Source organism: Cucurbita pepo, chromosome 4 (genome assembly GCF_057944985.1).
Source record: "Cucurbita pepo subsp. pepo isolate OVF chromosome 4, ASM5794498v1, whole genome shotgun sequence".
In the NCBI taxonomy this organism is placed as follows: domain Eukaryota; kingdom Viridiplantae; phylum Streptophyta; class Magnoliopsida; order Cucurbitales; family Cucurbitaceae; genus Cucurbita; species Cucurbita pepo.
Genome location: NC_141801.1, coordinates 10,548,076 through 10,571,991, shown reverse-complemented (window position 1 = coordinate 10,571,991; position 23,916 = coordinate 10,548,076). Strand labels below are relative to the sequence as shown.

Here is a 23,916-nt window from a genome sequence, read left to right as displayed (position 1 = left end):
GGGAAGGGAAGCTGGGCCTAGGGTTAATAAATGAGAGACATTCACGTGCCTTTCAAGACAAAGAAAAGAACAAAACTTAAGAAGACAAGAGCCAGAAATTTGAATGAGTGGCATTCTGTTACACAGACCCCAATTCAAAATTTTGAATTTCTCCTTTTTATATATATATATATATATATATATATATATATATTTCTTTTAAAATAAGGTTAAATTTTGAATCCAACTCCATAAACTTACTTAGTTAAATACGTTGTAGTTGTCGTGATGAACGGTCCTGGTCTCGAGAGAGATATTATAGTAAGATAAGAGGTGTTCGTAGACGAAAAATATAATATATATATATATATATATTATATGATAAGCATGGGAGAGGAATAGTTGAGAGTGTGACAGGAATGTTTTGACATTTTATTTGCATTGGATGAAAGAACATTAGGGACTTAAGGGAAATAGCATTTACTGCTGCCAGAGAGAAAGGGCCAATTCAACGCCATTTCCATACCCATTCCTTTTAAGTTTTTTTTTTTTTTTTTTTTTTAATTAAAAGTTTAATAATATTTTTAAAATTTTAAAAATATTTTTTTTTTTTAGAGTTTAAGGGTATTATTAAAAATTAAAAAAATGGAAAGGTATATTTTTTTAAGGGAAGGCTCAAAATTAAAAGTGTTTTTATTAATTCAGACATTTCGGGAGGATTCTATTTTTCTGTACTAGAATGTTATGGGAAAATATCTTTTTTGGTCTAAGAAAATTACAATTTTACCTATTTGATTTTTGAGTTAAAAATTTATTTATTTTTATTCATAAATTTCAAGACTTTTTGTTTTTATCATTTGTGTTAGTTTTCTATTAAATCATTTGAAATAATTAAATTAAATTAGTTTTGAAATTAATTATAAAATTTCACGTCATAATTTCTTAATTAATTAACTGAAAACTAATTAAAAAAAATTAAAATTTATAAACTCAAAATAAAAATAAAAACATTTTTAAATTTAAGGTCGATCTAAAATAAAAACATTTTTTTTTTTTTAGTTTTTTCAGTTTTTTTTTTTTTCCTCTTTTTAGTGTGTTTAAATATATTGCCAAATCATCGATCTCGAAATCAGGTGTGGGACCCACAAAACTTTGGCTTTTTTCCGCTAACCTGACACGTAAGCTAGTTATCATCTAGACTGTTCCTCGAAAAACACATAATGTATTAATTTTTTATTTTCTAAAACCATAGAGCCGAAATTAAAATTTACTAATGAGTTAAATTGAATTAAGGGTTTGATTTACTCAAATTAATTTAAACAATTATTCAAAATATTAAATTATAAAATTAGTTATAGTTAACTAATATAAACTATTATTAATTAATTAATTTATAAACATATATTTTTATGTAATTATTATTTTACAATATTATATAATTTATAATATATGATATTGTAAATTATAAAAAATTAGAGAAAAATAAATAAATAAATAAGAAAAAAAGGTTGAGGCGGCGTTTTGTCTTGAAACGTGTGTGGAACATGGGAAGTCATACAAACCCTAATTTTACATTTTCCAAGCTGGAATTTTGAATATAAATTATAAAAAATATAAAAATAATTTTGTTTGAAAATAAAAAAAAGGGGGAAATTATTAATGATAAAGAATAAGGCTACGTTTGGGGTTTGTTAATCACTCGCAAGGGGTGTGTGTATGGTTGGATGGAAGAACATGAGAGGGACCCTCTCCTTCCAAAACATTACATTATCTCACTTTCTTCCAAATATTTTCTTTGTTTTTTCTCTCTCTAAACTTGGTCCCATCTCTCTCTTTCTCTCTCCTCTTGGATCCCACTTGGACTGTCCCCCTACTTCAGATCACGGGAGCGGTACACGTACAATTTGAGTTCTATGTCGAGATTTGTTACATAGTTTACGATGAATAAATGTACCGTATTCTTTCGAACCTGTGAATCTAAGTCTCTTATCATGATGCTTGTACGGTCACTTAAGTCTCATCGACCATTTGTGCATTGTATTTTTGGTCTCTTGCTCGCTACCCATTTTGACTAGATCTCTCGTGTTCGTTGTGCCGCCATTTGAATCGAAATGAACTAAACTTGTAAAATGGTCGTATTTTATTTGTTCGTGTTTGTTGGATGATAAAAGTCCCACCTCGGCTCATTTAGAGAATGATCATTAGTTTATAATCAATTAATACTGTCTCCATTGATATGAGGCTTTTTGGAGAAGCTCAGCAAAGTCATGAAACATTATGCTCAAAGTGGACGGGTATTTAAATAAATAAATTATTATAATAAAATAATGTTGGATGATGGGCTTACATTCAAGCCCAATAGCTAAGGCATAGGCTTTGTCTTCTACTTAGTTGGGCCATAAAATCTAAGCCCAATGGGCTTTAATGAGAACGAATTTGTGGGCTTAAATTGTCGTCGTGGACGGTTATGGGCCCGTCAATGAAAAAGTTTCGTAATTCATTCACTATATTTTATATAAATTAATATAATAACATCAGATATTTAGAAACTGCAATTAAAAAAATAAAATAATTTCTTATTTTAATTTTATTTTATGCGTAATATAAAGGAATTTAATTTAAGCAAATATATATATATATATATATATATTTCCACGTATTAATTTCTCTTTCTCATATGGAATTAATTTTTTATTGTTTATATGCTATTTATATTTTAAATATTTATACTAATTTATAAATTTCTATTTTTCTTCGAGACCGATTTAAGTAGTATATTGATTATGTCATAGAATACTAACGAACGGAACAAAATCATGGATGCATAACGAGTCGTTGAAAGAGACAAATGACATATCTCTATCATATTAATCAACTAACTGAATTCATATAGATAAATATTTACTGTATGGATATTTTGTTCGACCTTAATTATGTCGAACAACAACCAAAAAGAACGTGTTTATCTCAAACAATCAGTTATTGAAAGCGACACATAACATATCTCATACTATATTGATCGACTAATCATATCCATATCGATAAATTTTCATTTTAAAAAAAAAAATATGTGTATAAAGTTTCAAACATCATCATCATCCATTACTCCTAGTCAAATTAAGCTCGAGCTTTCATCCATATCTCATTTAATAGACTCGTAAAAGAACATTCATTGAATATAAGTTATACGCTCGATCGAAACGTTGACTGCTAGATTAGATTGCACTAAATATATATAAAGGAAGTAAAAACACGGATATTAATAGATTCACATATGTAATGATATACGCTTTGATCGTCTCTAAATATACTCTCGAACACTGAATAAATAACCGAAAAGTAAGGGTATTATTGTAATATCACATCAAGTAGGCGTAAGGATTTTCAACTCTTTTTTTTAGGTTGCATGAGTAGGAATGACGCTGAAATGTTTTTCTTCTTATCCATTACTACATATCAAAGAAAGGCGATCCCAAATTTAGTTGTTTCGAAAGCCACATGACAGCTTCTCTATTAATCAATTGCACGTTGACATATGGCTCCACTCAGACAATGACACGTGGGTCCCCTTTAATTTAATTCTCTCCCCGTTTTATATTAAAAAATATATATTTATCCATTTCCATAATTGAAAATTACTAAAAGAGATAACTCATTAACAAAAGATTTATATGAATAAAGTTGTTTTTGGAAAAGAAAAAAAAAAAAAAAAACCCTTTTTACTTTTTCATAATAAAATAATTAGTGGGTAATTATTTTATAAAATTAAATTAAAAACTTTTAATTTTTTATTTTATTTTAGTCAAAATTGAAGAGCCCAATATTAAAAATAAAAAATTAAAAGAGCTTTTAAGAGAGGGAGTTGGACCATACCCAAACCCATATCACACCTCCATTTTTAGCGTTTGGGTAAAGAACCGAACTTATTCTTCGAGTTAGGTGAGAAGGTAGGCAGTTGATAAGCTTAACTGTTATACGTACGGTTATTATTTAAATTTTGATGAACGTTCTTAAAAATATTTCAGACATTAATTTCGTCGAAAAAAATGAATAGTCCACAAATCCTGTGCGTATAAACATAGAAAAAATGTTTGTTGTAACCTCAATTTCTCGTACCTAATATTGATCCACATTATTAATTAATTTCCATGCTAACACGTCCTCGGTCAATTATTATATGATTTTTGAAAGCAAAAAATAAAGGGAGAAAAGTATATGCTAATAATTGATGATATTTTAGAGTAAGGGTGAAGGATAGTTAAGATGGTAACAAGTTGCGTGTGGTATCGAATATTAGAAGGCCCTTTGTGGTCCTTTCATGGTCTACTTTTTCATTATTATATGCTTTCTACAATAAATAAATAAATATTTATTTATTTATTTATTTGGGTTATAAGATAATTTCCAAAATTAATGGTTTGTTTGTTTTAATAATCAATGATCGTGACATATCATAATCATTATCCATTTTCACATAAAATATATATATTTTATTATTATTATTATTAAGAGGAAAATTTTATTTTTATTTATTTGTTGGTTTAAGTAAAAAATGTGATTTGAGATATGGACACGAGTTGGGCTTGAGGGAATAAAGTAAAGGTAATGGGCCCAGCCCATATAGTAGAAGGGTAAATTAATAGTAAAAATAAATATAATATTATTTATTATTATATGGATAAGGAAGTGGGGCCCACTTTCTTAGGTGGCTGCTGAAGCACGCATTTCTCTCTTTTCCCAAAAAAAAAAAAAAAAAATTGATAATTATAAACCATCAAAGTTTAATTATAAAATTATTTAAAATATATTTTAAAAAATTGATGGGTAGAAATCAATGTAACTGACTTATGTATCAAAATTGGAGCATGACGTTAATTAATGTTTATTTTTAATTATTTTTTTACGTTATAATGATTACTATGATGAAATGTCGTCATCTTCATAATATATATTTTTTTGTGACGTTCAAAAAATGTCATTTTGTAAATAAATATTTTAATTAATTTGGTTTATACGTTCACTTATATTATTTGTATTATAGTGATTGTAATAATGTAAAAAATGGATGTTTAAGTATCATTTAAAATTTGTAATTATTATTATTATTTTTTCAAATTAAATGCTGGAAAAAATAAACCAGACTCATGTAATTATTATATTAAAATATAGATGGAATGTTGACCTTAGTAGCTATTTTTAAACAACAAAATTATATATATATATATATATATATATATATATATATATATATATATATATATTTATTTATTTATATTTTTAAATTATTGCAAATTTGAGATGTAATATTCTGATTTTATGAAATATAAACCTACGTATGGGCATGGCTATTGTGTTAGGACTAAAATTTTATTTATTTATTTTTCAAAATAAAATTAAAAAAGCATTAAATTAATTTTAAATTCTAATTGTGGATATTGCAATATTGCATTAGAGGGGGCGGCAGCCTAGGCAACCAAATAAAGGTTATAAATAAATAAATAAATAAATAAATAATCCTTTAACAACCGCCATTGTTGAACTTACCCACAAAAATCATCACCAAATTCATTATATCAATTATTGTTCTTTTTATAACACTTTCCAATTTCCCACTAATACATATAATTATTCCTCTCATTATTTCAAAATTATCAATACTATTTTTCATTTTATTTTAATCTAATGTATATAATTATTTATCGATAATTCTATTGATTTGATTGACTAATATTTAAAAAATTCAGCGATTAAAATATTTACCTTTTTATTTAAATCTCGAGATTCATTTTTCACTCGAGAGTATGGTAGTTTAGTAAGTATAAACAAAATATTAGGGATAATTCATATAATAATAATAAATGATAATTAAATTAAATTAAAACATTCAAATTAAATATAAACATTTTGTCAAATACATGTTGAAAATAATTCTATTTCTAAAATTGATTTAATATTTGTATAAATATGGAGTGTAGTTAGCTAATTAATTAATTACCTAATCATTTTTTTTAAAGTAAAAAGGAAAATTAAATTTGTTCATACTAAACCCTCGTGGATTAGTTGGAAGTTAGCGAGACTAATTTGAAAATTGGACCCAATAAGAACTTGCCACGTGTATGTCACGGTAAATTATAATTTGAACTTGATAACCTTCCAGTCAAAGCAGCCACGTCAGTAGGTCGTGCTGACGGTGCGGCAACTTGGCTTATCTGCAATTTTTTTGTGGTGGCCCCCACCTATTATCCTATTATCCCAAAACGCGTTGTGTGTTTTAAATTTTTAGTTTAGTTTCTATAAATTAAATTAAATTATTATTTTTATTTAAAATATTAAATTTTATTTTATATTTTAAATTAAATTTTTAGTGGGATAGTTTTTCAACTCAATTTAATCTTATTTCATACCGAACTAAAGTACGATTTAAGTAATGTTTGAAATATGTAACACCGAGAGTATAAAAGAAAATAAAATAAATTTAATATATTTATCATATCAAAGGTCGATAAGTTAATTTTCAACCGCGCAGTCGGCAACTGTTAGCTGTAACATTCTTGTGGAATGATCATAATCAATAAAATTCTTATGATATGATTTATTTAATCCAAAGTTTTAATCTTAGAGAATTACTTCTGAAAAATGCCACTTTGGCTAAAGGTAGTTGAAAATGGCAGACGCAGAAGCATTTCCTCAAAAAAGACGGTGAAAATGGCCCCACCCTGTTCTTCCCTTATGCTTCAAATGCTTATAAAGCAGTTGGCTCTTGTACTAACCCCCTCAATATTCCCTGAAAATCCTTACATTTCCATTACTTTTCTGTTTCTCTCTGTTTTCTTCCCCAAAGAATCAGAGTAAAAAAAGAAGAACAAAAAGAAAATAAACCCACCCTTTTATATGTTCTTAAGAATCGGTGTTCGAAATGTTCAAAATGTTCAAAATGTCAAAGATTATGGTGTTGTTTCTGGGTTTGGTTTTGTGGGTTTGTTCATCAGGAATGGCCTCTGTAACTTATGACCACAAAGCCTTAATCATCAATGGCCGGAGGAGAATCTTGATCTCTGGCTCTATTCATTACCCAAGAAGCACTCCCCAGGTTCGAATAGCTCCAATGTGAATCACGGGTTTGTTTATTTATCTCTCTCTAATCACTGTTCTTCTTTATAGATGTGGCCGGACCTTATACAGAAGGCCAAAGATGGAGGGTTGGATGTTATTGAAACATATGTGTTCTGGAATGGCCATGAGCCTTCTCCTGGACAGGTAGAACAGGGAGTAATTTTGTTTTTGCCATATGGGTTTTTCTGGGGTTGGATTGTATTGATTCTTAGTGTTGTTGGTGTAAAATTTTCAGTATTATTTTGAGGATCGATACGATTTGGTGAGATTTGTGAAGCTTGTTCAACGAGCAGGCTTGTATGTTCATCTCCGGATTGGTCCATATGTTTGTGCAGAATGGAACTTTGGGTAAGATCTTGTTAATAATTTGTGCTCATGTGGCTCTGTTCTGACTGTTTTAATGCTTCAGTGGATTTCCTGTTTGGTTAAAGTATGTTCCTGGGATTGCCTTTAGGACAGACAATGGACCCTTTAAGGTAGGAAAAATTCTCTGTTCTTTTACTCTCTGTTGAAGCAAATGGTTCTATGAGTGATGGGTTTACTTGTCTTTAATAAAGGCTGCTATGCATAAATTCACCGAGAAGATTGTGAATATGATGAAGGGGGAGAAGTTATATCAAAACCAGGGAGGACCCATTATTCTGTCTCAGGTAACTTCCCACAAACACATAAACAAGAGGGTTTTATTGGATTAAAAGCTGGGTTTTGAAGTTTTTGTTTAGTTCTTCATTCGTTTTTAATGTTTTGGGTGATAGATTGAGAATGAGTATGGACCGGTGGAGTGGGAGATAGGTGCTCCTGGTAAATCTTACACCAAATGGGCTGCTCAAATGGCTGTAGGTCTTGACACTGGAGTGCCATGGGTGATGTGCAAGCAAGAGGATGCGCCTGACCCTGTGGTATACTATTCTGAACCCTTTTAAGTCACGGGCTTCTTTTCTCTAACTGAGATGCTCTCATGTTAAGGAATATGTACTAGAATGTTTGTGTGACTGACTGTGGATGGAACAGTAGAGAGTTGTGAGATTTCACGTCGGCTGGAGAGGGAACGAAATGTTTCTTATATGGGTGCAGAAACCTCTTCCGAGTAGACGTGTTTTAAAACCTTGAGGTTGATGGTAATACGTAACGGGCTAAAACGGACAATATATATACTAGCGGTGGGTTTGGGCTGTTACAAATAGTATTAGAGCCAGATATCAGGCAGTTGACCCTCAGGTGGTGGATTGTGAGATCCCACATCGGTTGGAGAGAGGAACGAAACATTTCTTATAAGGGTGCGGAAACCTCTCCTAGTAAATGTGTTTTAAATCCGTGAGGCTGATAGCGATATGTAACGGGCCAAAGCAGACAATATCTGCTAGGCTGATGCTATATGTTTTATACACTTAACCATGCTCTCTTCTTTATATTCGTAACATTTCTATCTACTTGGTTCTGTTTCAGATTGACACCTGCAATGGATTTTACTGTGAAAATTTCTGGCCGAACAAGAAATATAAGCCCAAAATGTGGACAGAAGCCTGGACTGGTTGGTAAGCAACTTATTTGTAACAATCAGACTCCACATTGGTTGGAGAGGGGCACGAAGCATTCCTTATAAGGGTGTAGAAACCTCTCTCTAACAGACGCGTTTTGGAATCGTGAGGCTGACAGCAATACGGGACAATATCTGACATGTTTTTCATTTGTGAAACATTCAAGGTACACTGAGTTTGGAGGTCCAGTTCCTTACAGGCCAGTTGAAGACTTAGCCTACTCTGTAGCAAGATTCATACAGAATGGTGGTTCTTTAGTTAATTATTATATGGTAATGAGCTACCAAGACTGTTCATAAAGATTGGTTCATTAATGGAATGATATCACATCCTTAACTCTTTCAAACTCTTCTCTCCTGCCAGTACCATGGAGGAACCAACTTCGGTCGAACTGCGGGCGGGCCATTCATTGCCACTAGCTACGACTACGACTCTCCGATCGACGAGTATGGTAAGCATGTGAAACAGTAGCTTTCAGAAGTAGATTCTGAGATGTTTTGATTGCTAATATTTGTTGGATATGGCAGGTCTATTAAGGGAACCGAAATGGGGTCATCTAAGGGATCTGCATAAAGCCATCAAGTTGTGTGAGCCTGCTTTAGTGTCGGTAGATCCTACTGTGTCATCGTTAGGTAGCAACCAAGAGGTAGGATCATGATTTGGCTGATGAATGGTTCATTTTTGTTTAGAAGATGGTCTGATTTGACTCTTTTTATGATATCTAAGGCTCATGTCTTCAAGACAAGATCAGGGTCATGCGCTGCTTTTCTAGCCAATTATGATGCATCCTCTTCTGCTAGAGTCAGCTTTGGAAATAATCAATATGACCTACCACCTTGGTCTGTCAGCATCCTTCCTGACTGCAAAACTGCCATTTTCAACACTGCAAAAGTAAGACAAAACACTTTTCAAATCCTTCAGTTTCATTGCGTGGATATCTTTTTTGTGTTAGAGGATTGTTCGGGGAGTCCCACATTGGTTAATTAAGGGAATAATCATGGGTTTATAAGTAAGGAATACATATTCGTTTGTATGATGTTTGTTGGGGAAGTCATGAGAGCTTACGCTCAAAGTGATATCATTGTGGAGGGTCGTGATTCCTAACACGGTATCAGAGGCATACTCTCAACTTAGCTATGTCAATAGAATCCTCAAATGTCGAACAAAGAAGTTGAGACCCTCGAAAGCGTAGTCAAAAGTGTCAAACAAAGGGTGTACTTTGTTTGTTCGAGGGCTCTATAGGCATCAAGGGAGGTTCTATGGTGCACTTTGTTCGAGAGAAGGATTGTTGGAAGAGGAGTCCCACATCGGCTAATTAAGGGGTTGATCATGAGTTTATAAATCCTTACGGGGAAACAAAAAGCAAAACCATGAGAGCTTATGCCTAAAAGGATGAAATTTGATGAGATGATTCTTTACAGGTCGGGGCACCGAGCACACAGATTAAGATGACGCCGGTTAGTTCATTTTCATGGCATTCATACAATGAAGAAACTGCCTCTGCTTATGCTGATGATACAACCACCATGGCCGGGTTAGTGGAGCAAATAAGTGCCACCCGGGACACAACAGATTATCTGTGGTACATGACAGAGTAAGTAAAAGCTTCATCGTTTACCGCAGTTTTGCTCTCTATTGAACACTGATTTACTCTTCTTCACCCCATGAATGTCCTTCCCAGTATAAGAATCGATCCAAATGAAGGCTTCCTGAAGAGCGGACAATGGCCTCTCCTCACCATCTTTTCAGCAGGCCATGCATTGCATGTCTTCATAAATGGCCAGCTATCTGGTACATCAAGATAGATACTCATTTCTTTTTCCTTCAATATCTTCCAAACATCAACTAAATGATTCTAATATCATAATCTGTAGGAACTGTTTATGGGAGTTTGGATCATCCCAAATTAACATTCAGTAAATACGTTAATCTAAGGCCAGGAGTTAACAAGCTTTCCATGTTGAGTGTTGCGGTTGGTCTCTCGGTAAGTGTTTCAAGTTCTTGATTTCCCCGTTTCGTTTACATCGTCATTGATTGTAAACTCGACATATGTTTTTCGTTTGCTCGATGTCAGAATGTCGGCGTGCATTACGAGACTTGGAATGCTGGTGTTTTAGGCCCTGTCACTTTGAAGGGACTAAATGAGGGGACAAGAGACATGTCTGGATATAGATGGTCGTACAAGGTACATTACACTAAACCAAGAGACATGTCTGCAATAGTACTAATGTTGGTAAAAACATGATGATCTTAATTATACTGTTCTTGAGCAGGTTGGCTTGAAAGGAGAAGCCATGAATCTTCATTCTGTTAGTGGAAGTAGCTCTGTTGAATGGGTGACAGGCTCATTGGTGGCTCAAAAACAGCCCCTCACATGGTACAAGGTGAGACAACCTTAAATTTAACCTTAAATTTCTACAGCTGCTCTATGGACAGACTTTTATGATCTTAACATTACAGACAACTTTCAATGCCCCGGGAGGCAATGAACCGTTGGCTCTAGACATGAGTAGCATGGGTAAAGGACAGGTATGGGTTAACGGTCAGAGCATCGGGCGCCATTGGCCCGCATATACCGCACGGGGTAGCTGTGGCAAATGCAGCTATGCAGGAATCTTTACTGAGAAGAAATGTCATTCTAACTGTGGAGAACCGTCACAGAGATGGTAAAAAAAGTTATTTATAAGTTTCGTTTTACCTATTGTTTCTGCACGTTCTTAACGATTGAAACTTTTGAAATTTTAGGTATCATGTTCCTCGTTCTTGGTTGAAACCGAGTGGGAACATATTGGTGGTTTTTGAAGAATGGGGTGGCAATCCTCAAGGGATCTCTTTGGTTAAGAGATCCACTTCCCGATAATATCAAGAATCTTTCAATTGAGGCTACCTGCAGCTAAGCTCAACCGTGCCTCGTATTTCTCTCTGGTTTTACTATATACACTTAGATGTCTCAACATATAGTTCATCCCGAGTGGCGTAAACCGATTGCCAAACTTAGGTCGATAGCTTTGCGCCTCGGACCATATAGCTACACCGACATAGTGTTTGAATTCGCAAGAGAATAAGTGGAGAAGAATACCAAACCAAACACCATTCTTATGCCAAATGTAGATAGTGAAGAAGTTTGCTATGTACATAGAAAGAAAATCTATTCTTGAGTTGAAAACTTTTATCCCATATTCCGACCTCGAGTTATTTATCTGGGAACTCATGTAAATGATTCGATCATTGGTCGAGATTGTAATGTTTGAATACGATACAAATAATAAGTAAAGTACATCATCATTATACTTTACTTTTTACATTAATAAATTGAAAGTGACCCTATTGAATGTCTAACTTCTGATACCTCACTAAAGAAGCGATGAACCTTTGATCTCTTTGATGAGAGTATGTCGTATCTAATTGAATTATGCTCATGATAGTCGCTTTGATATAATTATTATGAGTTAATTCGTAGGTTTTCCTTTAAGTGAGAGCTTTGATCTATATTAGAATTTAGGTATAAATATATAACAGTTCAAGTCCACCGCTATTAGATATTGTCAGCTTTAGCTCGTTACGTATTGTCGTCAGTTTCATGATTTTTAGGATGTGCCTGCTAGGGAGAGATCGAGCTGTTACAAATGGTATCAGAGTCAGATATCGGGGGTGGTGTGCCAGTGAGGACGTTGGGCCCCGAAGGAAAGGTGGATTGTGAGATTCCACTTCGGTCGGAGAAAGAAACGAAATTTTTTTATTGAGGGTGTGGAAATCTCTCAGCAGTAGACGTGTTTTAAAAATCTTGAAGGTAGTCAAAAAAAGGAGCGGACAATATCCGCTAATTTCTTAAATAGTCATAAATTAATTAATTAATTAAACTATCGATTTCAAAAATTATCATAAATGGAGAATCGTTATTTGTAATTTTAAATTATTACAAAGAAAAAGTATTTAAAAAAAAAAAAAGTTATTTTAAACTTAAAATTTAAAATAAAATGAAAGCAGGTAAGAAGTCAAAATTACAACTTCACGGTCAAAATTGGTCATTTCAATTCGGACCAACTTCAGAGTCCCAAGTCTCCTCTCTCGCTGCATTTGATGGTGAGTGAAATTGATTATGATTCAATTGCGCGGCAGCACTTTCCTTTTGATTTCTATGATTTCTGCCATTTCGCATTTTGTAATTCGTCGATCATGCTTCTGCAGGCTCCGAAACCTGTTACGAGTCCCGTTCCTAAAGCGTGGTACTCAACCATTGCGCTCTCAGTGATCGCTCCGATGGCCTCTTCGTTGCCGCTTCGATTTTCATGTAAGTTCTATTGAAACCGTCTCCTGAAGTGTAATGACTTCTGTTTGATGTTAACTATTCTGTGTGAAACGATGGGATTGCCCTATACAAGTAGATTAGAGTCTGTTTACTTTCACGGCATGATAGGATCTGGAATGCTTCCTTTAACTTAACCATCACATAGCTTTGTCAAACCCTTTTTCCAATCTGAATAATCTTTCACATTTTCAACCAAAGTACTGCTCGGTTTTTCTCCTCTTTGGCTTCAAATGTAAATGCTCCGGTTAATATCAACTATTCAAAACATATCATAGCAACCCCATCCTAGCTTTCCTTATTTCAAATATTGCATAGCTTATCATAACATACCACCCTAATATCATTTGGCATATCATATAGCAACATATACATAACATCATATATCAAGGCTTATCACACGTATGACACGTGCAAGGCTATCGAACATGTGTCATCATACATAAAGTAATTCTTCAAACCAAACCGATAGTAGAGTCACTTACTTGGTTGGCCTAGGCTGAAGCTACTACGACTCCTCGATGCTAGCTTAATGTTGCTCTCTGAAATTCAATTCTACCTCAAAAATCCCACCATCATATACTAAAATTCTACTATGGAAATTGACTCATCTAATTTTACATAAAAATAATTTAAACTAGCAAAAAGGTAATCATACTAACCTTAAATGCTTCCAAAGAGTTGAAGCTGTTAGGAATCACGGATCTCCACAATGGTATGATATTGTCTACTTTGAACATAAGCTCTCATGGGTTTATAATCAAGGAATACTATGTCCATTGGTATGAGACATTTTGGGGAAGCCCAAAACAAAACCATGAGAGCTTATGCTCAAAGTAGACAATATCATACCATTGTGGAGAGTCGTGTTTATCTAACGAAAACAGATCAGTTGAAAGGAACTACTCAAGTTGGAGGAAAGGAAGTAATTGTTGTAACTTAGAAAACCGAGACCTCCCTTTTATAATGAAGTCCAACTCCCTACTTTCTCAACCTAAGACGTGACGGATGTTGTGTTCCTATTATTCCAATAGATTAAATCCTAACTATCATCTTCTCTTGGAGCCTATGTTTGGGGTCACTCTAACCATATTGAATATTATTTGCAGCCATGAAGCTACATCTTCTAGAAAAATCCGTATTCTGGCCAAGGAACTTACTGGAGGTGCAGTCGCCTTTGTCTTCTTGGTATGCATCTTTCTGTACATTTCTCTTATCAGTTTTATGCACATTTTTTCACCCACCAAACTTACTATACCAAACGACCTTTATTACTCTTTCTTACATTGCCTTTATTACTCCAAATCCACATTAGGAAATATTTTTATGCATTATTCAAAATTTCCAAATTGTCTGATTTTTTTAGTAATGATTTTTTATTAGTTTCTAGTTTCTTAAGTTTAACTTGTCTGTCTTTGGAAAATCTGATAAAATTTGAAATAAGAAAAATAAGTCAACAACACTAAAATTAAATCCATGAACAACCACAATACAATTATAAAACAAAATATGAAAGACCCCTAATTAGGAATTGAGGGTAATATGACAGATTTACTTTAAGGGTTGACTTTGATCAATTTTCTCAAAATTTCACTCTTGAGATTTTTCTAAACATTTTTCTCTTCTATTTCAGCTTGAAATTCGGTCTCTAAAACTCTGAATGAAATCATGTAAGTTCGACTTTAAAAGAAAAAATCAAGTTTTAAATTTTTCGTTCTCAAGTGTTACAATTGCAAAGCACAACGTTCATAAAATTACCAAAAACTGAGAACTTATCGATGAAAAATTAACTTGTCTATTGACAATTATATTTGGTGTATTTTTCATCTTTTGCAAATAATTTTAAAATTTTAAAAAATTAGGGAAGAGATGGATTATAAAATGAGAAAGTCATTAGTAAATAGCGTCACTTTTCACCAATCGGAGATGTTTAATGTAAGTCATCAGGTTTGGGGCTTTCTCTCTCCCCCCTTTTCTTTTTATAAATTTCACACTTCATTGAAATTGTTTCTTTTTTTTTTTTTTTCTTTAAAAAGAAAATACTAAATAAGCTTATATTTTAAAATTACTTGCAGTATTTTTTGAGTTACAAGCTTAAATACTCTATCTTACACAAACAAGCCTTTATTACAATCTTACACAAAAGAGTCATAGAAAGAAAGTGTAGTAGAAACAATGCTAGACTGAACGAAAAATTACCTTTCTAAATATTTCAAAGCACAAATTGATCGTTTTTTAAAAATATAAAATTAGACCTTTTAGATTTCAAATGAAAATTTATTATATCAGTATGAATCATACTAAAATTGTAAAGTCCAGGTACGTTCATATTAGACATTACTTAAACGTGCTCATTGTTATAAAAACAACTCGTACCTTTATTCTTATCCAAAAAACAATTGTTACCTGTTTGTATCCATGTGAAGTGAAATGATGATGATCATAAAATTTTAAACGAATTAAATTCATGGCGTTAGTTCTAAAAAAAGCCAAAAAGATTGGTTTGAAATATTAGGACAATAGCCCATTGCTGAGGCAGTTTTCTAAAAAAAGACAGCGACAGCTTACCATCCCTACGTTTCTCATGTTTTCAAATGCTTAAATAGCACCTCACCCTTGCAGTGGAGCTCACCGTTCCTCGGTCACAACCGTTCCTCGGTCAAAACCGTTCCTCGGTCAAAACCGTTCCTCGGTCAAAACATTGATATCTCTTCAGAATGTCAAAGATTGTGCTGTTGTTTTTGTGTTTGTTTTCATGGGTTTGTTTTGCAACGGACTCGGTGACTTATGATCGCAAAGCCGTGATCATTAATGGCCAGAGAAGAATTTTGATTTCTGGCTCTATTCATTACCCAAGAAGCACACCCCAGGTTTTGAATACCACCAGCAGGAATTATTGGTGCTTTCTAATTCTCTTTCTAAAACTATTTCTGGGTGTTTGTGATGCTTGCAGATGTGGCCGGGCCTCATACAGAAGGCCAAAGATGGAGGGTTGGATGTTATAGAGACATATGTATTCTGGAATGGCCATGAACCTTCTCCTAACAAGGTAGAATGGGAAAGTTTTTGTTTTTTGGGTTTAGATTATATTGGTTTTTTGATATTTTGTTTTGCAAATTTACAGTATCATTTTGAGGATAGATACGATTTGGTGAAATTTATAAAGCTGGTTCACCAAGCAGGCTTATATGTTCATCTCCGTATTGGTCCATATGTCTGTGCAGAATGGAACCTTGGGTAACATAAAATGATATTACCAGAATCTTAATAGAATTTGTTTTCATGTGTCTCTTACGCTCTGTTCTGATTTGTTTTTTTTTTTTTCTTTTCCTCTTCAACAATTCAGTGGATTTCCTGTTTGGCTAAAGTTTGTTCCTGGCATTTCCTTTAGGACAGACAATGAACCCTTCAAGGTTAGAAAATTCTGAAATGTCCATAAAATCATGGACATAAATAATTTTATGGTCCATTTTTCTTTAATATAGGAGGCTATGCAAAAATTTGTTACGAAGATTGTGGATATAATGAAGTTTGAGAAGCTGTATCACTCCCAGGGAGGACCTATTATTATGTCTCAGGTAAATTTCAAACATATGAACAAGAATCATTGCTTGCAATTTTAAAGATTGTTTATTTGTTTGTTTAATGTTTTATGTGACAGATTGAGAATGAATATGGTCCAACGGAATGGGAAATAGGTGCCCCCGGTAAATCTTACACCAAATGGGCTGCTCAAATGGCAGTAGGCCTTGGCACTGGAGTGCCATGGGTTATGTGCAAGCAAGAGGATGCCCCTGACCCTGTGGTAAGCCATTCTAATCCCTCTTTTATGGCCTACGGACCTATATGATTGAGTCATAAGTTCATTCCATACTGGGCTTGAGTCATAAGTTCATTCCATACCGGGCTTGCTTGAGTCATAAGTTGATTCCATATCGGGCTTGAGTCGTAAGTTCATTCCATATTGGTCTTGAGTCGTAAGTTCATTCCATATTGGTCTTGAGTCGTAAGTTCATTCCATATCGGGCTTGAGTCGTAAGTTCATTCCATATCGGGCTTGAGTCGTAAGTTCATTCCATATCGGGCTTGAGTCGTAAGTTCATTCCATATCGGGCTTGAGTCGTAAGTTCATTCCATATCGGGCTTGAGTCGTAAGTTCATTCCATATCGGGCTTGAGTCGTAAGTTCATTCCATATCGGGCTTGAGTCGTAAGTTCATTCCATATCGGGCCAGACCGGAATAGGAATAGGCTTACGAACCTATCTGATTGAGTCATAAGTTCATTCCATATCGGGCCAGACCGGAATAGGAATAGGCTTACGAACCTATCTGATTGAGTCATAAGTTCATTCCATATCGGGCCAGACCGGAATAGGAATAGGCTTACGAACCTATCTGATTGAGTCATAAGTTCATTCCATACCGGGACTGGAATAGGTGGAATAGACTTACGGACCTATCTGATTGAGTCATAAGTTCATTCCATATCGGGCCAGACCGGAATAGGAATAGGCTTACGAACCTATCTGATTGAGTCATAAGTTCATTCCATACCGGGTCAGACCGGAATAGGAATAGGCTTACGAACCTATCTGATTGAGTCATAAGTTCATTCCATACCTGGCCAGACCGAAATAGGAATAAGCTTACGGACCTGTTTTTTTACATATCTCTCGACCTTTGGGCTTCTATCGAATCAGACATAGGTTTGATTGTCCGGACTTATTATATAAATTAGTAAATTTATGAATCTTGTGAGGATAATTCTTCTAGTTCTGCTTCAGATTGACACCTGCAATGGGTTTTACTGCGAAAATTTCAAACCAAACCGGGATTATAAGCCCAAAATATGGACAGAAGTCTGGAGCGGTTGGTACGTAACTTATCCTTTGTGGATTAGAAGATCAAGGTCTCCTGGAATGGAATTGACATTCTTGTCATTTGTTTAATATTCAAGGTACGCTGAATTTGGTGGCCCAATACCTTACAGGCCAGTCGAGGACTTAGCCTTTTCTGTTGCAAAATTCGTACAGAATGGCGGTTCTATGTTCAACTATTATATGGTAATAAGCTACCAAGAGTGTTCTGTACAGATTGGCCAATTAATGCAAATTATATCATTTTTTTTTACTCTTTCAGTGTTCTCTCATGTCAGTATCATGGAGGAACTAACTTTGCGCGAACATCTGGTGGGCCTTTCATTGCCACTTCCTATGACTTTGATGCTCCGATTGATGAATTTGGTATGCTTGAGAACTTCTGGAATAGGTTATCAGATGTTTTGATTATTCTGATGAATCTTTCTTGGATGTGGCAGGCCTAGTAAGGGAACCAAAATGGAGTCATTTAAAAGAGTTGCACAAAGCTATCAAGATGTGTGAACCCGCTTTAGTATCAGTAGATCCTACCGTTACTTGGCTAGGGAAAAATCAAGAGGTAGCTGATGAAATAATATCAAGCTATAATTGTTTGAAACGGTGTCTAATATGATTATTTTCAGGCTCGTGTCTTTAAGTCAAGTTCTGGGTCATGTGCTGCCTTCCTAGGAAATTATGACACATCATCTTCTGCAATGGTCAGCTTTTGGAACACCCAATACCACCTACCACCATGGTCCATCAGCATCCTTCCTGACTGCAAATCTGTAGCGTTCAACACTGCAGAGGTAAGAAATATTCAAAATCATTTAACTTATGTGATTCTTGATGATAATATATTGATGCGATGGATGTTTACAGGTTGGGGTTCGAAGTTCGAATATTCAGATGACGCCAGTTACTTCATTTGGGTGGCAATCATACAAAGAAGAAATTGTTACTCCTTATGCTCAGGATACAATAACCATGAATGGGTTAGTGGAGCAAGTTCATCTCACCTGGGATACAACAGATTATCTGTGGTACATGACAGAGTAAGAACAAATACCCATTTTGTTGAACATTTTGTCGAGAACTGTTGAAAACAAACTCAATTGTTTATCTTTCTCAGTATAAAAATTGATCCAAGTGAAGGATTCCTGAAGGGCGGAGAGTGGCCTCTTCTCACCATCTTTTCAGCAGGCCATGCTTTGCATGTTTTCATAAATGGCCAGCTATTCGGTACATTTTGATACACATGTTCATAATTTAATAATCTTCCAATCATTAGCTAAGTCATTATTTTCTGAATTTAGGAACTGTATATGGGAGTTTGGAGAATCCCAAATTGACATTCAGTAAATACGTTGAACTAAAGGCAGGGGATAACAAGCTTGCCATACTCAGTGTTTCTATTGGTCTTCCGGTTAGTTTCTTCATTTCTAATATCTTTATTATTGATTCTGAATTAACTCAACGCTCAATGTCAGAATGTTGGCCTGTATTTCGACACTTGGAATGTTGGCGTTTTAGGCCCGGTGACGTTGAAGGGTCTGCAAGAGGGCACGAGAGACATGTCGGGATATAAATGGTCATACAAGGTACATTGCCACATTACCATTACCAAACCAATGTAGTAGTGCTAATTTTAGAAGCTAGAGAATCTGATTACAATGTTTTCTGAGAAGGTTGGGTTAAGAGGAGAACTCATGAATCTTCATTCTGTTCGTGGAAGTAATTCAGTTAGATGGGCAAACGGGAAATGGTTGGTTGAAAAAGAACCCCTCACCTGGTACAAGGTAAGTTAAATTTGTTTTTGTATGGTGAAAAACTTGCTGTAACGTACTAAATTGGCAGACCACTTTCACTACCCCGGGAGGCAATGAACCACTAGCTTTAGATTTGAGCACAATGGGTAAAGGTCAAATATGGGTGAACGGTCGAAGCATCGGTCGTTATTTTTCGGGTTATATCGCGCACAACGGTTGTAACAACTGCACTTATCCTGGAATCTTTACTGAGAAGAAATGTCTTACAAACTGTGGAGAGTCCTCTCAAAGATGGTATTAACAGTTACTCCTTGGGCACTGGTTTCTAACTTTTAGTGTACCTATTGGCAATGAATAAAGGTTTTAAAATCTCAGGTACCACGTTCCTCGCGAATGGTTGCTATCGAGCGGCAACTTACTGGTAGTTTTTGAAGAATTTGGTGGAAATCCTGGTGGGATTTCTTTGGTTAAGAGAACTACGGTGTGATGATACCCACCCATAAGCATAAACTTTTTGCTTGCTTGTGTTCATAGAAATAAATGTTGTTCTTGGATTCAAAACTTTTGATCCAAAATTCAATCCGTTATGCATTTATTTGATCCATTTGTTATGTTTGAATACAATGTAAGTTTAATATATAGAATATTTTATGTATTTTTGTTAAATTAAACTATGTATAATATAATGAATAAATGATAAATTTATTGCTTATGGCTTTGAATTTGTTTTTGTGATTCATTCATAGAAGTTTATTTAACATATTTTGTTATGGAGTTCTATAAACTCATAAAAATGTGCTGCTTCAACCTCTTCGGATCAACGCAATTTAAAAAAAATAATCGCTTTTTCCTCCGTCTCTCATATGGGTTTCATAGGTATTTGTTCTATAAGCTATATGAGACTCAATGGAACTATTTTACAAATAATCCTTCATGAATTTTTTCGCGCTGCGCTTCTTTTATTGGCAAGAACAAGTTATGATATAATGGTCTTGTTTATCGTGATGAAATAGACAAAATAACTATTCCAATTCTAAAAATATTCGCGAAAGTATTCTAATTTTTTAAATTATAAAATTAAAATTTAATTTTCTTTTTCCAAATTTATAATTTAACCTACAATATTGTAAATTATATAACAAATTATCTTATTTTGGTTAAATTAAAATAGGTTTTAATATAATGATTAAATGATAAATTTAGTGGCTTTGAATTTGTTTCATAGAAGTTTTGTAAAATCATAAAATGAATTTTAATTTTTAAAATTATAAATTAAAATTTAATTTTCAACCAAATTTGTAATTTAACCTACAATATATTATAAATTATATAACATTTTAAAGTAGAATTTTGTAGTCAAAATTAGCCTTTTCATTTCAGCAAAATAACCCTAAAGTACTCCGTTCCCCAAATCTCTCTTCCTTCAGTCGTCAATTCCAGTTGACTAGAGAGAACTCCAGATCTCTTTGGAATCAGTTCTTCGCCCCCCACCGGATTTGATGGTGAGTGAAATTGAAGTCGATGGTATTCTGGTCGAATTGCTTTGGCAACAATTCCTTTTGATTTCGATGTCTTTAACGTTTCGCGTTTTGTAATTCTATGGATCATCATTTTGCAGGCTCCGAAACCTGTTACGAGTCCCGTCCCCGAAGCCTGGTACCCAACCCTTGCGGTCTTGATGATCGCTGTTGGCCTTATCATTACCGCCTCGTTTTTCATGTAAGTTCTATTGGATCTGTCTCTCTGTTGCAAAATGAAATCTGGTTGATGTTAATTATTCAACGTGAAATGATTGGTTTTCCCCCTTTCTCGTTCTTTGCAAGTAGATCAGGGTTTGTTTAGTCTACTTCCAGGCATTTGTTACTTGCTTAATTCTCTTTGATTACAATGGAGTTGTTAGAACATAATTAGTTGTGAAGTTTACAAGTTTCTGATCTTTGGTTCGGAAGTGTGGGAATTTCTTGATCCAATCAAGTACCATTATATTTTTGTACCATCCATACTGAAGTTGAGAAACATTGTGAAATTTAAGTTTGAATGTGTTGACATTCATCTATTTCCTTCAGAGATGTTCTTTAGTAGGCTTCAGGCTTTTCATCAAACTCACGGTGGGTCTAATTTTCATTATCCAAGCCTTTGTTTATATCGTCCAGCAGAAGGCCATTGGACCATCGATAGGAAAGTCCACCTTGCTCTCTTTCACAAGAATTCCTCCATTTAAGGACAGACGTTCAACCTTTAAAAGTGAACAATGGAGGTTAATCCCCGACTCTAGGAAGGTAGACTCCGAACTACGAGTCCTTTGCTTGACGTAGAGGAAGATTTTTGTTGTTTCGGGGTCAAGAAATTGTGAAGCTTTCCCCCTTCCGCTAAATTTCTATTTCTGCCACACTTTCAGAATTTTATTTCAAAAGAAAAATGGGGATAAGTACTCCCTTCCTTCAACGAAAGCGATCCTCCAGGAAGAGAATTTAGAGATGGATAGAATTAGTATCTTGATAGTTATCTTTTCCCTTCTTTGGTGATTCATCCAAGGACGCTCTCCGCAACAGATTCCCCTTTGGACTTAGAAATCGTCGAGAGGAGCTCCCTTTTCCAGCGACTTTCTAAAACTTCAGCTAGAATTTTATAAACACTGGTTATGAAACTAATAGGCCAAAAGTCCTTAACCTTGTTAGCATTCTCCTTCTCTGAATTAAGGCAGACAAACATTTCAGAGATAGAACTATTCAAGATTCCCTCTCAAATAGTTCCTTAAAAACTCCTTCCAAGTCCCCTTTTAAAAAAGATCCCAATTGTTTCGATAAAGGGCCATAAGAAAAACCATCAAGAACTAGTGACTTTGCCCTATCACTTCCGAAGACTTATTGGTTGATCTCCCCTAAAGTGAAAGGCGCTACCAAATCATCCTTTTCCCTTTCAGAGATAGGGCTCCAATCAATTCAAAATAACAAAAGGTTTAGGAACCACTTTGAGATCGTAGAGATTAGAGAAGTAAAAGAGAGGACCTCTTCCTAAGCTTCCCGTTATCTTTAACTCAGGGCCCAAGTTCCTACTTCTTCTGCCACTAAGCCCCCTTGTGGAAGAAGGAAGTGTTGCAATCTTCTTCCTTTGCCCATTTAATCTTGGATTTTTGCCTCCAAGTACAAGTTTCTTTTCTGATCAGCTCTACAAATTCCTCTCAACTTTAAAAAAATCAACCAAACGACTGACTACTTCTGATGCTTTATAATGTAGTATGATTTGAGTGATGAGTAAAGTCCCATTTCTCATGGACTGCGGGAAACTAATATGGTTATTAATATTCGTGTTTGGCAGTTTGATGATTTTATGTTTCTGTTTATTGTCACCCTTGACTTGATGGTGACGGACTGTACGCCATCACAGATCTTGTTTGTTGCTTTATGTAGTTGTAGCAGTATGCAAAGCACAAATGCTTCTAATGGAGACTGATTATAGTCTCTCTATTAAGATGATAAGCAATACGAAGAGAAAATTATTGAACTTGATTGATTGGGATTTGTAATTTGATCAAATTGATTTTTGCTGTCAAGATCTATAATACAATCAACTTTCATAATTTTCTGTTATGGTAGGAGCTGGATGACATTTTCGTATCATTCCAATAGATCAAATGTTACTGTCATATCGTTATGGAGTCTATTGTTTTGGCGCTCTAACCATATCAGCTATCATTTGCAGCTATGAAGCTACAACTTCTAGGAAAAACCGTAGTCTGGCCACGGAACTTACGAGAGGAGCCGTTGCCTCAGTTTTCTTGGTATGGATCTCTCTGTAGATCTCTTTAATCGGTTATGCAGATTTTCTCCTTCGCACTGTCAGTGAGAGGAGATTATCTTTGTTTTGAGATTGAGTATTGTACATCTCTGGTTAGTTATTGCCAAATTTGATGATGGAGCTTGATGTTATATATTTACAGCTCTACGTTGTTGTCTGTTGCAGGGTTTTGGATCCTTGTTCTTGCTGCTTGCTTCTGGTGTTTATGTCTAACCTATTAGAAGAAGATGTTGAGAACTTTTTTTATTTAGCGGACTCAGTTTTACATGTATGATGCCTGGGCTAGGACTACTTCCGTAAAAACAGTGGTCTATTTTTCCAATGAGGAATGAATATTTTCGATATTTTCTTTCTTAGAATGGAGCATTATACTCATACAATGCATTATGATTGAAGGGATTTTGATTTTGCTGACTCGAAAATGGCAGTTTTATGAACAAATCAGCTTTCCCCAGAATAAGAGTCAATTGAAAATGGCAATTGGAAGTAGCAAGGTTGGGTTGATATGGGCTTGCTTGATTCCAGCCCATATGTAGGGACTAGGGAGCGTTCCCAA

At 34.5% G+C, this 23,916-nt stretch overlaps 3 protein-coding genes across 4 annotated transcripts; all 3 read left to right on the top strand.

Moving 5' to 3' along the window:
• Positions 1–6,730: 6,730 nt before the first annotated feature.
• LOC111792924 (beta-galactosidase) lies at positions 6,731–11,925 on the top strand. The gene is made up of 18 exons (XM_023674551.2): positions 6,731–7,069; positions 7,141–7,236; positions 7,328–7,440; positions 7,502–7,568; positions 7,650–7,742; positions 7,848–7,991; positions 8,539–8,627; positions 8,797–8,902; positions 8,994–9,081; positions 9,158–9,276; positions 9,357–9,521; positions 10,052–10,224; positions 10,312–10,421; positions 10,505–10,614; positions 10,705–10,815; positions 10,904–11,014; positions 11,091–11,296; positions 11,376–11,925. Exons 1-18 carry the CDS (start codon positions 6,896–6,898, stop codon positions 11,488–11,490), a joined length of 2,190 nt encoding a protein of 729 aa, XP_023530319.2. The 5' UTR covers positions 6,731–6,895; the 3' UTR covers positions 11,491–11,925.
• Positions 11,926–12,573: 648 nt separating this feature from the next.
• LOC111792920 (beta-galactosidase) lies at positions 12,574–20,284 on the top strand. Of its 2 annotated transcripts, none has more exons than XM_023674547.2 (20): positions 12,574–12,713; positions 12,819–12,921; positions 14,046–14,124; positions 15,890–15,985; positions 16,061–16,173; positions 16,283–16,349; positions 16,422–16,514; positions 16,598–16,741; positions 17,722–17,810; positions 17,895–18,000; positions 18,093–18,180; positions 18,255–18,373; positions 18,438–18,602; positions 18,676–18,848; positions 18,926–19,035; positions 19,110–19,219; positions 19,284–19,394; positions 19,482–19,592; positions 19,651–19,856; positions 19,938–20,284. In XM_023674547.2, exons 4-20 carry the CDS (start codon positions 15,890–15,892, stop codon positions 20,047–20,049), a joined length of 2,013 nt encoding a protein of 670 aa, XP_023530315.2. In that variant the 5' UTR covers positions 12,574–12,713; positions 12,819–12,921; positions 14,046–14,124; the 3' UTR covers positions 20,050–20,284. The 2 variants fall into 2 exon arrangements, with proteins under 2 accessions (XP_023530315.2, XP_023530314.2); XM_023674546.2 differs by having other exon boundaries at positions 14,046–15,806.
• A 635-nt stretch (positions 20,285–20,919) lies between these two features.
• On the top strand, positions 20,920–23,704 carry LOC111792923 (uncharacterized). The gene is made up of 4 exons (XM_023674550.2): positions 20,920–21,064; positions 21,181–21,281; positions 23,265–23,343; positions 23,526–23,704. Exons 1-4 carry the CDS (start codon positions 21,062–21,064, stop codon positions 23,571–23,573), a joined length of 231 nt encoding a protein of 76 aa, XP_023530318.1. The 5' UTR covers positions 20,920–21,061; the 3' UTR covers positions 23,574–23,704.
• Positions 23,705–23,916: the final 212 nt, after the last annotated feature.

Bases quoted from the DNA above. Each gene is read 5' to 3' on its own strand.
- LOC111792924 (XM_023674551.2), top strand. From the start codon at position 6,896: ATGTTCAAAATGTTCAAAATGTCAAAGATTATGGTGTTGTTTCTGGGT. The intron at 10,225-10,311 runs GTAAGTAAAAGC...TGTCCTTCCCAG, and splicing joins TATCTGTGGTACATGACAGA to TATAAGAATCGATCCAAATG. The intron at 10,422-10,504 runs GTACATCAAGAT...CATAATCTGTAG, and splicing joins CATAAATGGCCAGCTATCTG to GAACTGTTTATGGGAGTTTG.
- LOC111792920 (XM_023674546.2), top strand. From the start codon at position 15,654: ATGTCAAAGATTGTGCTGTTGTTTTTGTGTTTGTTTTCATGGGTTTGT. The intron at 16,742-17,721 runs GTAAGCCATTCT...GTTCTGCTTCAG, and splicing joins AGGATGCCCCTGACCCTGTG to ATTGACACCTGCAATGGGTT. The intron at 19,220-19,283 runs GTTAGTTTCTTC...GCTCAATGTCAG, and splicing joins GTGTTTCTATTGGTCTTCCG to AATGTTGGCCTGTATTTCGA.
- LOC111792923 (XM_023674550.2), top strand. The intron at 21,282-23,264 runs GTAAGTTCTATT...TATCATTTGCAG, and splicing joins ATTACCGCCTCGTTTTTCAT to CTATGAAGCTACAACTTCTA. The intron at 23,344-23,525 runs GTATGGATCTCT...TGTCTGTTGCAG, and splicing joins CCGTTGCCTCAGTTTTCTTG to GGTTTTGGATCCTTGTTCTT.